Source organism: Paroedura picta, chromosome 5, assembly GCF_049243985.1.
Source record: "Paroedura picta isolate Pp20150507F chromosome 5, Ppicta_v3.0, whole genome shotgun sequence".
In the NCBI taxonomy this organism is placed as follows: Eukaryota; Metazoa; Chordata; class Lepidosauria; order Squamata; family Gekkonidae; genus Paroedura; species Paroedura picta.
This window is the reverse complement of record NC_135373.1, coordinates 16,348,362-16,363,450: the sequence shown is the minus strand read 5'-3', so window position 1 is coordinate 16,363,450 and position 15,089 is coordinate 16,348,362. Positions and strand designations below refer to the sequence as shown.

At 45.5% G+C, this 15,089-nt stretch overlaps 1 protein-coding gene across 1 annotated transcript; it reads right to left on the bottom strand.

Moving 5' to 3' along the window:
• Positions 1 to 1,158: 1,158 nt before the first annotated feature.
• LOC143837149 (cytochrome P450 2F2-like) lies at positions 1,159 to 12,224 on the bottom strand. The gene is made up of 9 exons (XM_077336673.1): positions 12,045 to 12,224; positions 11,573 to 11,735; positions 11,185 to 11,334; positions 6,427 to 6,587; positions 5,858 to 6,034; positions 5,414 to 5,555; positions 4,355 to 4,542; positions 3,108 to 3,249; positions 1,159 to 1,340 (listed from the first exon to the last, which is right to left on the bottom strand). The coding sequence occupies exons 1-9, from the start codon at positions 12,222 to 12,224 to the stop codon at positions 1,159 to 1,161; spliced, it is 1,485 nt and encodes a 494-aa protein (XP_077192788.1).
• Between the last annotated feature and the right edge of the window lie 2,865 nt (positions 12,225 to 15,089).

Sequence of the window (15,089 nt, the reverse complement as noted above, 5' to 3'; positions counted from 1 at the left end):
TTGTTGCGGTTTCTGCAAAGTCCCTCCCCCTGGTTCTCTCCTCTGATCTTCCGGCGAAGCGATCGCCATCTTTTTTCTCAGAGCAAGCGGAGATCAACGCAACGGCGAGCCTTTGTTTACCCAGCGAGGCTTCCTTGGCTGCAGTCCCTCCCCAGAGCTGTTTAAAGTCACCAAGCACCAAGCAACATACAGCCCCGTTTGCTGGTTTATTTTCCCTTTATTTTTCATTCTATTTTCGGCCGAAAATCGTACCCGTGCGGGGGGGGGGTTCACTCGGGGGGAGCGTGGCAACAATGAAACGGCAGCTCAAACACCACCTGCTAGCTAGATGGGTCTCTCCATTGCAACGAATCAACGCAGATTCGTTGATTGCGAATCAACGCAGCAATGCGCGGGCGCGGCCCTGATTCCCTCTCCCCCCTCCCGCAGTAAGAAGCTTCCCGGGCCGCAATATAAAATATTTAGCCAAGTAAAATTACTGACGGGAAAAGATTCAGGCATGGGAAGGGTTTGTATGATTATGGTTGTATGATTAATATGGGAAGATTAAGGTTTTCTTTTCTACATGTGTAGTCATGGCATACAAAAAACAGAAAACTCCTGCAGCATTTTTTATTCTGTTTCCAATCAAGCTGGGAAATAGAACTCTAAAAGATCCCTTTGAGTTCACACCTTTCACAGCCGAAGAGATATATAAAACAATCAAAACAGAATCCTGATTGTCTACGATCTGTGTGCAGCATCATCTTCCCACCTTACAGCAGCTCCTCTTTATTCTTACAAAGGAATAGCTGGAGGAATACATGAAGTTCTGACCAGACCTTTTCAGAGGAGACTGAAGATCACAGTCAAGGAGAGAAGAGCTGGGGAAGAGTGACAGGACAAGTTCTTCTCCTGAAACAGGAGAAATAGCTTAATAAAGGACGGGATTCCTTTAGATGCTTTAGATGCTGGCTATGGTCCCCCTGTGCCTTCAGACATCAAGCGGTAGTTGCTGTATTTTGCACATGGAAATGAACATGTTCCCCTGCCAAGGTTACTTCCTCCCATGGAATATTACCCCGGGTCCCAAGGATAAAACTAGGAAAGGAACTGGATTGTTATGGACAAGAAAAGCCCCCCTTCACCTTCTCTATCCTGTTTTCCTAAACAATATCTTCAACGGGGGATGGCACAGAATTTAAATGGATGTGGGATCGCTACTGAGCCAGTCGTGATTGGTGAGAGGTCAATTTCCTCAGGTGGAACCACAGGCTGGAGGGTGAAATGCTGCAGAAGAGTGGTGAAGAAGAGGAAAATCTCCATGCGAGCCAAGGGCTCTCCAAGACACACACGTTTCCCTGTGAAGTGCAGGAGAAGGAAGAAACATTTTAGGAGGGAGAGCCATTGAACCTTCTTCCTCACTCCAGTTCTCTGTGCCCAGATTATGTAAAGTCCATTCCATAGTACTCCACAAAAAAAGTACTTCCTTTTCTGCTCAGTCATTTCATGTTCCGAGTGAGCTTTAGACAACATTTGAAAGAATAATATATCAGCAATATTTTGTGATGAGGAGAAAATTGAATGAGCATTGAGTCAATTGCCAAACAACAAGGACCCAGTCATTGACATCATACCTGTGAAACTGCTGAGTTGTGTACCAATCAAAACCAATACAGCTTTTTGCCAAAAAATCTGGGAAACAAATAACTGGCCAGTGGAGTGGATATGATTTGTGTTCATCCCACTACCAAAAAAGGGAGACTGAAAAAACTGTTGCCATTACCATCTAATAGCCCTCATTTCTCATGCTAGTAAGATGCTCCTCAAAATCATACGGCAATGCATAGCAACAACCATTGAAAGGGAATTACCAGTTGTTTAAGATGACTTTGCCAGGGACATGGCACTCATGATCATGTAGCAAAGCTGTGCTGGATTTTGGGAAAGTCACAGGAATAAATGAAGGATGTCTACATCTGCTTTATTGACTACAAGAAAGCTTTTGATTGTGTAGATCAAAACAAATTGTTGAAGGTCTCGCGAAATTTGAGAGTGCTAGTGCTTTTGATCAAACTGATGCAGTCACTCTATGCAACCAAGAAGCCGTTGTACATACACCATTTGGTGACACTAACTGGATCAAAATACAGAAAGGAGTATGCCAAGTTTGTATTCTACCTCCCTTCCTGTTCAACTTGTATGTTGTGATCATTATGAGAGAGATTGAACTCAAAGAATAAAACACTGGAATTATGATTGGAGGAAGGACTATGAATAATCTTCGGTATGCTGATGACACTAACCTCCTGTCAGAAATTAAGGAAGGCCTAGAACAGCTGATTACAAAGGTCAAGGAAGTAAATAAGAAAATTGGCCTTTCTTAAACAATAAAGAGACAAAAATAATGACCACTGCAAAAAAGAGATATGTCAAAATAACAATTGATGGTGAAGAAATCAAATGCCTTCAAGAATTCATTTTTTCTTGGCTCACAAATTGATGCTGGTGAGTGAGTGCAGTATGGAAATAAAACATCAAATTACTCTGGGTCGCTCAGCAATTATGAGCTGGAACCAAACATGGAAAAGCAAGGACATACGTCGGACTACCATATGTAGATTAATTTGATTAGTGAATTATGGTTGTGAAAGTTGGACAATGAAAAAATTGGACAAGAATAGATATGATTCATTTGAACTCTGGTTTTGGAGAAGGCTTCTGCAGGTTTCATGGACAGTAGAAGTCATAAACAAGGAAACACTACAGCACATAAAGACTTGATATATCATTGGTAGTCAAAATCACAAAATTACGGCTCACTTACTTTAGCCTTATCATTCAATCCACCTCAGTGGAGAAATCAATCATGCTAGGATTGGTCAGTGGTTAAAAGAAATAAAGGGAGCAGTGGTTGGACACAGACTGGACACCGGCCACAACTTTACACAGCTGAGAGAAATGATGCAGGATTGGGGATCATGGCAACAGCTGTTCCATGGGATCTCCAGGAGTCAGGCAACAACAGTTCCCTGCCCCACCACCCCAAGACTCCAGCACATGTGAACAAGCTACCCTGAGAAATCTTATTTACCAGCACCTTTTCCAGCACTCAACTTCAAACTCACCAACACCAAAGGGCATAAAAGCTTCATTGCGGATGAAGCTTCCCTTCTTGTCCAGGAAATTGGTGGGATCAAACACTTCTGGGTCTTTGAGCTTGGTGATGTCTCTATGCACTGAAGAAAGTAAAGGAATGACACCGATACCCTGGTTGGAAGAGAAAGTGGGTAGAATGCTGATTAGTAGGGGATTGCTGTCAAGTTTGGAGGGCTCATCTGGAATCTTTGAAAATCGTGCTGTCTTTTCATCTTCTATCCATAGGCCTGAGATAGGCCCCAGTTCTAACCCTAGCTATGGTACAATGGTACAGCCTTGGCAGCCTCATGCCCCCACAGTATGCTAGCTAGCATCTTTATGAATGACTTGGAGCAACACTTCCTAAACTCACATTTCTCTTGTAATATATTGATATACTTGCGATTGACTGATGACATTTTTACTTTCTGAACGCATGGTAAATAAACCTTGGACATATCCCACCAATTATTCAATTACTTTCACCCCTTCACTGCTGGTGTGTCGGGATGGAGGAACATGCTCTACCCGTTTTTGTGTCTGTGTCCCCATGGAGAACGCATTTCAGTAACAGGCCCGGTCTGCCACCAAGATATATATCCAAGAGGGACACAGCTACGGTTGAAAAGTTATGTCCACGCTAACAACCTTTTAGATTTTCTACCAATCATTCATCCAGCAATGTTAGCTAAGACAGGGCTCCCAGTTTGCTTCTTGGCCTTTGTTCCCAACCGTTATGTCTAAAAACCAGAGAGATTTCTTTTTCCTGCTCCTTTGTAAAGAGGAAGCCGTATTTCTCTTCCCAGAGCACACAAACATGCTAGGATCGTGCAGCACACTGTAAACAGAGAGAGCTTTAAAAAAACAAGGTGTGATTTCCTGGTTTCTTCTTTTAATCAAATGCATACCTTTACATGGATCACAGTTGAAATTGGACAATGAACTGGTTCAGCTGAAATTGTCACCGATGTTTGAAATTGTAACTTCATGCATTCTAACTATGCAGACACAACTTGCAAGATTTGCAACATTAAAACCAGGACTAGGGCTAATGTCTATTGCTGAAGGGTTTATACCGACTGTGTGAACATGACAACTAGAAAGAGGTCTGCAAAACTTTAGCAACCAATAATGCTATGCAAGATTAACAGCTGTCAGTCCTCCACCTGCTCTTTCCTGAGAACTTGTCAAAAAAAAGTGCTTGTTTGGGGGGTTAAGATGCCCAATCCTCATGTACCTTAGGGATCGTGTAGCCACAGTAGTGAGTATCAGTTGTAACAGCACGGGGGAGCCCCATAGGCACGATATCACTGAACCGCTGGATCTCGTGGATCAAGGCGTTAGTGTAAGGCATCTGCACCCGATCCTCAAACAATGGGCTACGATGAGGGCCAACAACCCGGTTGATCTCCTCATAGGCTTTCGCTGTAGACAAGCAGAGGACAAAGTGACAATGGAACATGGCAGAGTACAACAAAATCTAGACGTGGGCCACATCATGGAAGGAGAGCACATGCTTGGCCCACACAAGACCCCAATTTGAGTCCAGGAAAGAGAGCACATGATTCAGAGAAAGATAAATCTTGAGAGAACAGACCAGGGGACTGATTTGGAGAAGGCAGATTGCTAGAAGACCAGCATTAGAGAGTTACAACTAACTTACAGAGAAATTATCCAGCACAATTCCTTCATCAAAACCTTGTTCAAACCTTTGAATTTCTACTATCTGTTCAAGTATCACCCTTGTCTTGAGAATATTAAATTTGGGGCAGGCTTTTGCAAAACCTCAGGAATGTATTTTGGAAATTTTCAGTGGTGGATGTTCTCAAAGTACACCTTTCCACCCACAAAAACAGCAGAGAGGCAGGGTTCTGACCCATCCCATACAACACTTACATGGGCCATAGAGGAGCCAGGATCTGGCTTCATACCAGATCCCTTATGGCTGTTGAATTGTTTAAATTGTACTGTCCATCTGTTCTGTGATGAACAATTGGTGAAGATGAAGAAAAAAGCCAGCAGTCACCATCCTCCATGAGAGTGTGATTGCTGCCCAATAATGCTTTTGTCATCACAAGGCCATGAATAAAGGGTCCATGGCTCAGTAGGAGAGGACTGCCTTTTCATGCAGAAGGATGTACGGTCGATCTCCAACCCCTCCCTTTAGGAAACATTTAATGGATTTAGGGTGGAAAAGACTTCCATGGAGAGTCAGAAGATCAAGAACTTAGCTAGAGGGATCAGCGGTGCGTAACTCAACCTTCCCGTACTCAAGTGAACAGTTTTCCCATCTCACCCTGCAGTTCAGGGTACTTCATGAGGATGAGGATTCCATAGCAGAGAGTGATGCTACTTGTCTCAGCCCCTGCAAGGAAAAGGTTTTGAGTGGTCATCAGAAGAGAGTTCATGTGGAAGTAAGTGAAGGGATCCTTCTTTTCCTGTGGGACCAGAAGAAGAGACAACAACCTTTACCTGTGCAGTGAGATGGAGGCTGCAACATGCCTCCTGGAATACGCATTCAGGACCACATGTGCCCCTGGGTTCTAGAAACACATCAAGCACTTGACCCTCAGGTATGACTTTGGAAAGAACTCTTTGCATTCCTGTGTGAAAATCGTTCACAGTAGCAAAGCAGCAATTAAAACCCAAGCGAAGGCAATTGTCACATAATATTCAGAAAATATTTTTAATTGGACAGGGAAGTTCAGCCTTTGAACATAACCTGAAACCCTCTCTGCACCTGCTGCATTTTTAGAAGGAAGCAGTCAATCAAATCGCGAGGGAAGTCGGGGTCCAGGGTCTCCTGGTGCATCTTGGCCGTCTCCAGAATTAATAAGCGTATCTCCTCATAATTCTTGAACAATCTGTTGTGGGGTCCAGGCAGGTAAGACATGATACCAGGGAACATGTTATACACCTGTAAAGAGGAAAAAACCACCTTGCTTCATACCATTGTGATGTGGATACCAAAATTCATGTGGATGCTCTCTGTACTGTGGATGCTCTCTGCACATGGGCCAGGATGCTCTCTCATGTGGATGCTCTCTGCACATGGGCCAGGAGGAGGAAAGGTGAAGTACTTTGACCCAGGAGGTCCCTTCCAACTCTATGATTCTATTATTTTACTGCCCTCATTGCCATCAGTTTCCCACTCCTTGATACTGAGAGGGCACTTTTTCTTTGAGCAACAAATACCCAGGAGCCAGAGTCTCTGAACATTAACATTCCATTTTGACCTTTGCGGGTCTCTTGTCTAAGCAACTGTCTCATCCCCTATCCATTCCATCTCAAATGCCAATCATCACTCACCTGTATCCATGAGCTGCCTAAGAGGTGGAAGTCGTCATTCAACACGTCAACCAAAGTAAGGAATTTCTTGTCCTGGTAATCAAACCGATCCCCAAAAATGACGGAACAAATGATGTTGGTGACAGCACAGCTAATGAGGAAACTGGGGTCAATGGGGGTTGCTGGGGAGGCATGAAAAGACAAAGTAGGTGAGGAACCCCATGCAATGGTTCGGCGAGCACTTCACTAGTCATGACTGAAGCAGTCATAAAGTTGCCCAAACTATGGAGGATGTTAAGCATTTTAAATGAACTTGGCTGGCTGTGAAAGGACTAGTTAATTTATTACATTAATTTAAATTGCTTAGAACAATTCTGCCTGGGGGAAAGAATCTATCAACAACAACAACAACTTTTATTGGCATAAAAATAAGACAAATCAGAATACAGTCAATTCTTAAGTTCACGCAGCTTAATTGCCATTTGTAAGAATTCAGCCACTTTATCAATTGTATCTGGATCCTGATGGGAAAGAAGGAACTGTACCTTGCCTTTATCAGAGTAGCTAATACATTTAACTAGGATTGAGTCTAGAGCTTTAGCCCGAATGGCATTGTATATGGGGCAGTAAAAAAACACATGCTGTATGGTTTCTATAGAGCCTGGTTTACATGGGCAGTGAAATCTTCTGAAATCTCCCTGCCATAACTGCTGATGGGAGGATGTTAAACCTGGCAAGCATAAAAGCCCTGTGTTGTTGGGGAATAACAAGGTGAGAGAATCATAGAATCATAGAGTTGGAAGGGGCCATACAGGCCATCTAGTCCAACCCCCTGCTCAACGCAGGATTAGCCCTAAGCATCCCTTGGCCCCAGATCATCTTCGTCACTCTCCTCTGCACCCTTTCAATTTTATCTACGTCCTTCTTGAAGTGAGGCCTCCAGAACTGCACACAGTACTCCAGGTGTGGTCTGACCAGTGCCGTATACAATAGGACTATGACATCTTGTGATTTTGATGTGATGCCTCTGTTGATACAGCCCAAAATGGCATTTGCCTTTTTTACCGCTGTATCACACTGCCTGCTCATGTTTAGTTTACAATCCACAAGTACCCCAAGGTCTCGTTCACACACAGTGTTACCTAGAAGTGTATCCCCCATCCAGTAGGCATGCTTTTCATTTTTCTGACCCAGATGCAGAACTTTACACTTATCTTTATTAAATTGCATCTTGTTCTCATTTGCCCATTTTTCCATTGTGTTCAGATCTCGTTGAACTCTGTCTCTATCTTCCGGAGTATTTGCCAGGCCTCCCAATTTGGTGTCATCTGCAAACTTGATGAGTAGTCCCTCTACCCCCTCATCTAGATCAGTGGTCCCCAACCTTTCTGAGGCTGGGGACCGGCAGGGCAGCGGGCCGCGCCCACGCATTGCGCATGCGCAAAAGTGCTGTGCATGCGCGATTTCTGCCGCGCATGCCGCATTTGCGCATGCGCGGCCCGGTCGCACATGTGCGATTTTGGCGTGGCCCTGATTCCCTCTCCTCACCCTCCCTCAGTAAGAAGCTTTCCGGGCCGCAAGCTTGCGGCCTGGGAAGTTTTTTACTGCGGGGGGGCGGAGAGAGGGAGCCGCGGCCCGGCGCCATGGCCTTGGTGAGGGACCACTGATCTAGATAATTAATAAATATGTTAAAAAGTACCAGGTCGAGCACTGAGCCCTGAGGTACCCTGCTACTTACCTCTCTCCAGTCTGTTGAAACACCATTGACAACAACTCTTTGAGTGCGGTTCTCTAACCAATTCCCTATCCACCTAACTATCTGAAAATCCAGATTGCAGTCCTTCAACTTATCCATCAGAACATCATGGGGAACCTTGTCAAAAGCTTTACTAAAATCCAAGTAAATGACAATAGAATGCTCATTTATCAGATGGTGGAGAGATATCTAAAAAAAGTGGAGAGCACATTTTTCTAGCTGCGTTTGAAATTCAATATCTAATATTCTGCATTTTATAGTTTTATATATCGGGATTCCATATTGGAGCTGAGAGCATGACTTAGCTACTGGTACAAATTGGTGTCGAAGACTTAGGTTAACATGAAACAAGAGCTTTCACCTCTGACAATAGATGTTCAGATGTGCAGGACTCAAGATAACGGCTCTGGCTCTTAGATTCTGATCCTACAGAATTTTCAAGGAGTCTTCAAAAGAATCCAAAATCTCACATGCAGAGCTTGGAGTATTCTGGCATGGCTTGTCCAGCCAAAAAGGTGGTCAGGTTGGACTACTGTTCTGCACTATGTGGGGCTACCCTTGAAGACATTGTTTGATTCAGGGCTCAATTCAATCAACTCACCATCCCACTTTGGCTGACCAGGTGTGGAGGGCCCCTTCCTTTCCTGTACTCAGCCAGTCTTCTTTCAAATGGTGTTTTGGTTTAGAGTCAACTGCTCTGCAGAGCTGGCTGCATTGTTTTTGTCTTACTGATTATTTTTCATAGAATTATAGAATCATAGAACCATAGAGTTGGAAGGGACCTCATGGGTCATCTAGTCCAACCCCCTGCACTATGCAGAACACTCACAACCCTCTTGCTCATCTCTGTAACCAGCCTTCACAGAATCAGTCTCTCCAACATATGGTTATCTAGCCTGTGTTTAAAAATTTCCAAAGATGGAGAACCCACCACCTTCCAAGGAAGCCTATTCCACTGAGAAACCGCTCTAACTGTTAGGAACTTCTTCCTGATGTTTAGACGGAATTTCTTTTGAATTAATTTCATCCCATTGACCCGTTACTCTGGGGCAAGAGAGATCAATACTGCTCCATCATCTATATGGTACCCTTTTAAATACTTGAAGATGGTTATCAGATACCCTCTCAGTCGTTTCCTCTCCAGGCTAAACAGACAAAGCTTCCCCAACCTTTCTTTATACATCTTGGTCTCCAAACCTCTCACCATCTTTGTTGCCCTCCTCTGGACATGCTTCAGTTTGTCAACATCCCTCTTCAACTGGGGGGCCCAAAACTGAACACAGTACTCCAAGTGAGGCTGAACCAGAGCAGATCACCTCCCGTGATCTGGACATGATTCTCCTTTTGATACAGCTCATAGTCCCATTTGCTTTTTAGCCACTGAGTCACACTGCTGACTCATGTTCAATGTATGGTCTACTAAGACTCCTAGATACTTTTCACACATGCTACTGCCAAGACAAGTCTCCCCCATCCTATATTGGTGTATTTGGTTTTTCCTACCTAAATGAAGAACTTTACATATGTCCCTATTGAACTTCATTTTATTCAGTTTAGCCCACTTTGCGAGCCTATCAAGATCATCCTGTATTCTGATTCTGTCTTTGGTTGTGTTTGCTACCCCTCCCAGTTTAGTATCGTCTGCAAATTTAATAAGTATCCCCTCTCATCCCTCATCCAGATCATTTATACATATGTTGAACAACACAGGCCTCAGGATAGATTCCTGGGGAACTCCACTTGTCACTCTTTTACAAGAGGATGCTGAACCATTAACAAGTACCCTCTGGGTACAATCTGTCAACCATAACTGATCCACCTAACGTAATTAAAAAGAGCCTCTTGTGGCGCAGGGTGGTAAGGCACAGAAATGCTGTCTGAAGCTGTCTGCCCATGATGTTGGGAGTTTGATCCCAGCAGCCGGCTCAAGGTTGACTCAGCCTTCCATCCTTTCAAGGTCGGCAAAATGAGTACCCAGCTTGCTGGGGGGTAAATGGTAATGACTGGGGAAGGCACTGGCAAACCACCCCGTATTGAGTCTGCCATGAAAACACTAGATGGCGTCACCCCAAGGATCAGACATGACTCGGTGCTTGCACAAGGGATACCTTAACCTTTACCTTTAACGTAATTAGGATCCATACCACATTTTATCAACTTGTGAACAAGAATATCATGTGGAACCTTATCAAAAGCTTTAATGAAATCTAGATAAACTATGTCCACAGCATTCCCCTAATTCAGCAAGGTAGTCACTTTTGCAAAAAAAGAGATAAGGTTGGTCTGACATGACTTGTTCTTGCAAAACCCATGCTAAGTCTTAGAAATCATAGCTCTCAGTTCCAGCTGCTCAAGGACTGAGTGTTTGATTATTTGTTCCAAAATTTTGCCAACTATTGATGTCAGGCTGAAAGGTCGATAGTTACCCGGATCCTCCTTTTTCCCTTTCATCTGACACCTCACCTGTTCTCCAAGAAGTGTCAAAAATAATGGACAGAGGTTCATAGATTACATCTGCAAGTTCTTTTAGTACTCTTAGATGCAATTCATCTGGCCCAGAAGACTGTTTCATTTAAAGAAACTAGGTGTTTGTGGACTGCTCCAACAGTGATCCTTGGCCACCATTCCAGTCCTCCATGTTGTGTTACATTCTGCTTATGGAGCCACCTTGGCTTCCTTAGGCTCCTTGATCTTTTCTTCTCAAGGGAATTGTGTGTGATTGAGCCTTCAGCATTTCACTTTTAAAAAACTCCCAGCCCTCTTAGACTCCCATCTCTTCAAGTCTTTCTGACCACAGGAGTCTACCAAACATACCTTTAGGTCTGTTAGAATTGGCTTTCCTGAAGTCCAGTCTATATGTACGATTACGTAAAGGTTTTCTCTTTCCCACAATTGAAAATTCAAAAATTTTATTACATTGCATGAGTTTGCAGCCTGAAGACTGGCTAGTTGCTGTGAGACTCCTATGATAGTTGTTTGCTGTTCTAACTTGCTGCTTCTTCACCCACCCAACATGCACACACCTTTTGTCTTGGCAAGCTCTTCCACCATGCTTCGGGCCTCTTCTTGAATCCGTTCCTCAATGCTGCGCCGGCCCATCCCAAATTCACGCAAAGCCTGTACAGCAAAACGCCGCAACACCTTCCATTTGTTGCCATTGGAAAAAGCAATCCCTGCAGAGACACAAAATGGAGGCTTTGGACAAATTATGTTAAGAGCAAAATTGGAACCTTACAGGACTATGAGAGGATTATGATTATGATTATGCTTAGGGCTAATCCTGCGTTGAGCAGGGGGTTGGACTAGATGGCCTGTATGGCCCCTTCCAACTCTATGATTCTGTGATTCTGTGAGGATCCTAGATAGACAGGCAGCTCACCTGTCTCCCAGAGAGGAAGCCAAGGTACTCACCATCCCCATGAGTGAAGTTGGTCACTGTTGGATATTCCACACGTCCACAAAATTCCTCACCGTGGTCCACCAGGGCCTCCTTCACAACCTGGTATCCACACAACACCACAAAAGGCTGGGAACCCAGATATATGGTGTAAATGGAGCCATATCTCTCTCTCAGCTGTAAACACACAAAGAAACAAATGTTGTCCATCCCTTCTCTAACCATGTTCAGATTGATGCAAAACAAAACACTCTGGCAGAAATCATTCAACAGTACAAGACACCCAGCCAAAGTACCCCAGAGGAACAATTTCTATTAAGTCCTCTTCAGAATAGCTTTTCCTCAGCATCTTCCTACAACATGCTCCATCTCCTGATTCTTTCTGAGAAGTCACATTATGACCCCACCTCCAGCATGTGTTTCTTTCCTTTTTGCCCCCTCCAAAACAAAGACCTGCATCACCACTTCAAGTAAGGCTGGCCTTACCGCCTTCAGGGACTTGGCTATATTCTTAGAATCCAGATGGAAGAGGTTGCCCACGATGGGGAGTGGGCGAGGTCCGGGGGGCAAGCGCCCCTTTGTGCCCCATTCCTTCCACTTCCGAAAGAGCAGCAGGCAAGGAATGCAGATGGCCAGAAGGGCTGCTGTAACCACACTCCACTCCATGCCAGCTGCCCTGAAGAGATCCCAGTTAAAACCTCCAACTCACTTCTTCCCTCTCAACTCACTTCTTCCCTTCTTCCTTCTCTCACTTCTTCTCTCTCTGGATTAATTAATGAATAATAAACAGGGTGTTCTTGCTTCCCAGCCAGAAATACAATCCAGGGGCAAGTCCTACGAACAGGGCAGAGCCAAGTATCTGGTGATGAAAGAAGAGCCTTAATGAAAGTAGGAGCTGGGATGGTCCTGCGTCCCTTTTACGAAATGTGCTTTCTCCTGGGTTGTGATCCACTAGATGAACCAAACAGTTATAACATATAAAGATTAAGACCACATATTACTTATTTAGGTTTTAAAACTTTAAAAGCCCCTTATTTACTGTTAATTTATATCCAGAGGGTATTCCATACTGAAGCAATCTTTCATTTTTGAGCAGGTAGATAGGGTGAAGGAGGTGGGGATCATGGGGAGGAGTGACTATGTTCTCCTAGGATTTCTTGTAAGATGGGGGGGGGGGAATTCATAGTCTGATTTGTCTGTTAGACCTTCATAGGGCAGACTTTAATAAACTCAGAGATATGAAGAGAGTCATCCCATGGACCAAAATTCTGGAAGTGAAGGAGCAAGTGACGGGTGGGCGACCAACACCGTCCCCACCCCGTGGCCAGGGCAGAAGCCAGACTGATATGGATCGAGTGGCAAAGTTTCCTCCAAGAATGCCAGGAGCTAGTCCACCGCAGCCCTTTCCACCACCTTGCCCAAGAATGCTAAATGTGACACTGGGTGGTAGTTAGCAGGGTCCTGTGGGTCCAGTGATGGTTTCTTCAGGAGAGGGCAAACTACCGCCTCCTTCAGCCACTCAGGAAACTCCCCCATACTCAGGGAGGAGTTGATGATGTCTGTGATCTGGCCTCCTATCTACTGGCCACCTCCCTTGAGGAGCCAAGAAGGACAGGGGTCGAGGGGGCAGGTGGTTGCCCTAACCGCACCTAGCAACTTGTCCACTTTGGAAGAAGAGAGCCACCTGAAGCCATCAAACCTCACTGCCAACAGCAGCCAACAGGTCTCCAGTTCATTCACTGTAATAATCGTGGCAGGAAGGTCGCAGCTGAGCAACAAGACTTTGTCCGCTAAATACCTTGCTAATGCCTCAAAGCCAAGTTCCAATTATCTACTATTTTGGCGCCCCTAAAGGGCAGTGAGAGATCTAACTACCCTAAATAATTGGGCCGGGCGAAAGCTTGCGGACACGATTTCCGTAGCAAAGAAGTCCCGTTTTGCCACTTTCACTGCCATCTCATATGCCCTCATAAGCGTGCGATAAGATGTTCTTGTAGCTTCATCACAAGTCTTCCGCCACACTCGCTCCAGTCGTCTCACTTCCCTTTTCTTCTCCCAGAGCACCCCCGTGTACCAAGTGGCCCATTTGAGTCGAGGGCAGAGAGGACGTTTAGGGGTGATTTCATCTATGGTGGCCATCAGGCGTGACTACCAGGGCCGCCAGTGAGTCACCAGGAGACATCAAGTCCTGCAGTGCATTCTGGAAACCGAGCGGATCCATGAGTCTCCGCGGGCGGGCAAAAATGCACCCGCTGCCCAATTGGGGAGGGGGTGGTATCTTGAGCCGAGCCCGCAGGGCATAGTGTTCTGACCACGGCACAGCCAAAGCTGCATCTAGATCCACCTCTATCCCGGTGCCGAAAATCAAGTCGAGTGTGTGGCCGGCGTGATGGGTGGGCCCAGCAACAATTTGTGAGAGCCCCAGTGTCGCCATGGAAGACACCAGGTCCCCACCATGTTGAAGTCACCCAGGATTAAAACTACCGGGGGAACTGCAATGCCCAGGGAGCCGCCGCCTCCAGCAGCCAGGGCAGGGTATCTGGCGGCACATTGGATGGACAGTATACCAGCCAGATGGCCAAGCTCTCAACCCAGTCCAACCCAATACCGACACACTCCACTCCACCGATTTCTGGCCCCGGGAGACCCCTGTAGGAGAAAGCCTCCCGAACCAAGATTGCCACCCTCCCTCTTGTTGGTCTGGGATTTGGGAAGGGCGGAGTAACCTGCTGGGGCCAGTTCTCTCAAGGCCACTTCCTCTCCATCTCTCAGCCAGGTCTCCATCACGCAAACAATGTCAGCCTTCGACTCCACAAAGAAATGTTGCAGAGTCGCGGCCTTGTTCTTGATCGACCTTGCATAGCAGAAGACCAATGATGGGCCCTTTCCCCTAGCCTCCACCCTCACATTCCTGGGGATGGGATGGAGGTTAGAAGGGAATCGAGCACACCAGGAGTACCGGTCGTGTTTCCACGGCTGGGCCCTATATGGGACACCAGTGTTCCCAACCCTTCTCTGCCCAACCTCATCTCCCAGCCATAGCCCCCCTGGCCCATGATATGTGCTCCCCCCCCCCCTGACCTTCCCCTCCATGATTCCTCCCACCTACCCCCCGAGAGCAGGCACTAATACACCTAAGCTAGGTCCATCTCCCTACAACTGCATTAACCCACTCTAGCCCACCCAGCCCCCTTACACTATCACCCACCCGACCCCACCTCCCCCTGAGTATATACGGTAAATAAAAAAGAGAAGCCTCTTATCAATAGTAGATCCTTCCAGTTTAGCCCACAAAAAACGCCTTGAGATAGAATTGAATGCTGATACAAAGTTGACAAATTCCATGTATAATGACGCTGAACCCTTGGCACTATACTTCTCAATAAGATGTTGGAGAGTAAGACAATGCTCAATTGTAGATCTACCTTCCCTAAAACCAGCTTGTTCCTGTGCCAAATTCTTTTCCTGATCAAGCCAGATGGCAAATTGATCTAGACCATGTTGGTTCCATCTTCTACATCATGGCAAGTA

Excerpts from the sequence above, each read along its gene's own strand:
- LOC143837149 (XM_077336673.1), bottom strand. The coding sequence starts at position 12,224 with ATGGAGTGGAGTGTGGTTACAGCAGCCCTTCTGGCCATCTGCATTCCT. Across the intron at positions 11,736-12,044 it reads TAGCCAAGTCCCTGAAGGCG|CTGAGAGAGAGATATGGCTC; the intron begins GTAAGGCCAGCC and ends GTGTGTTTACAG. Across the intron at positions 6,035-6,426 it reads TAGGCAGCTCATGGATACAG|GTGTATAACATGTTCCCTGG; the intron begins GTGAGTGATGAT and ends TCCTCTTTACAG.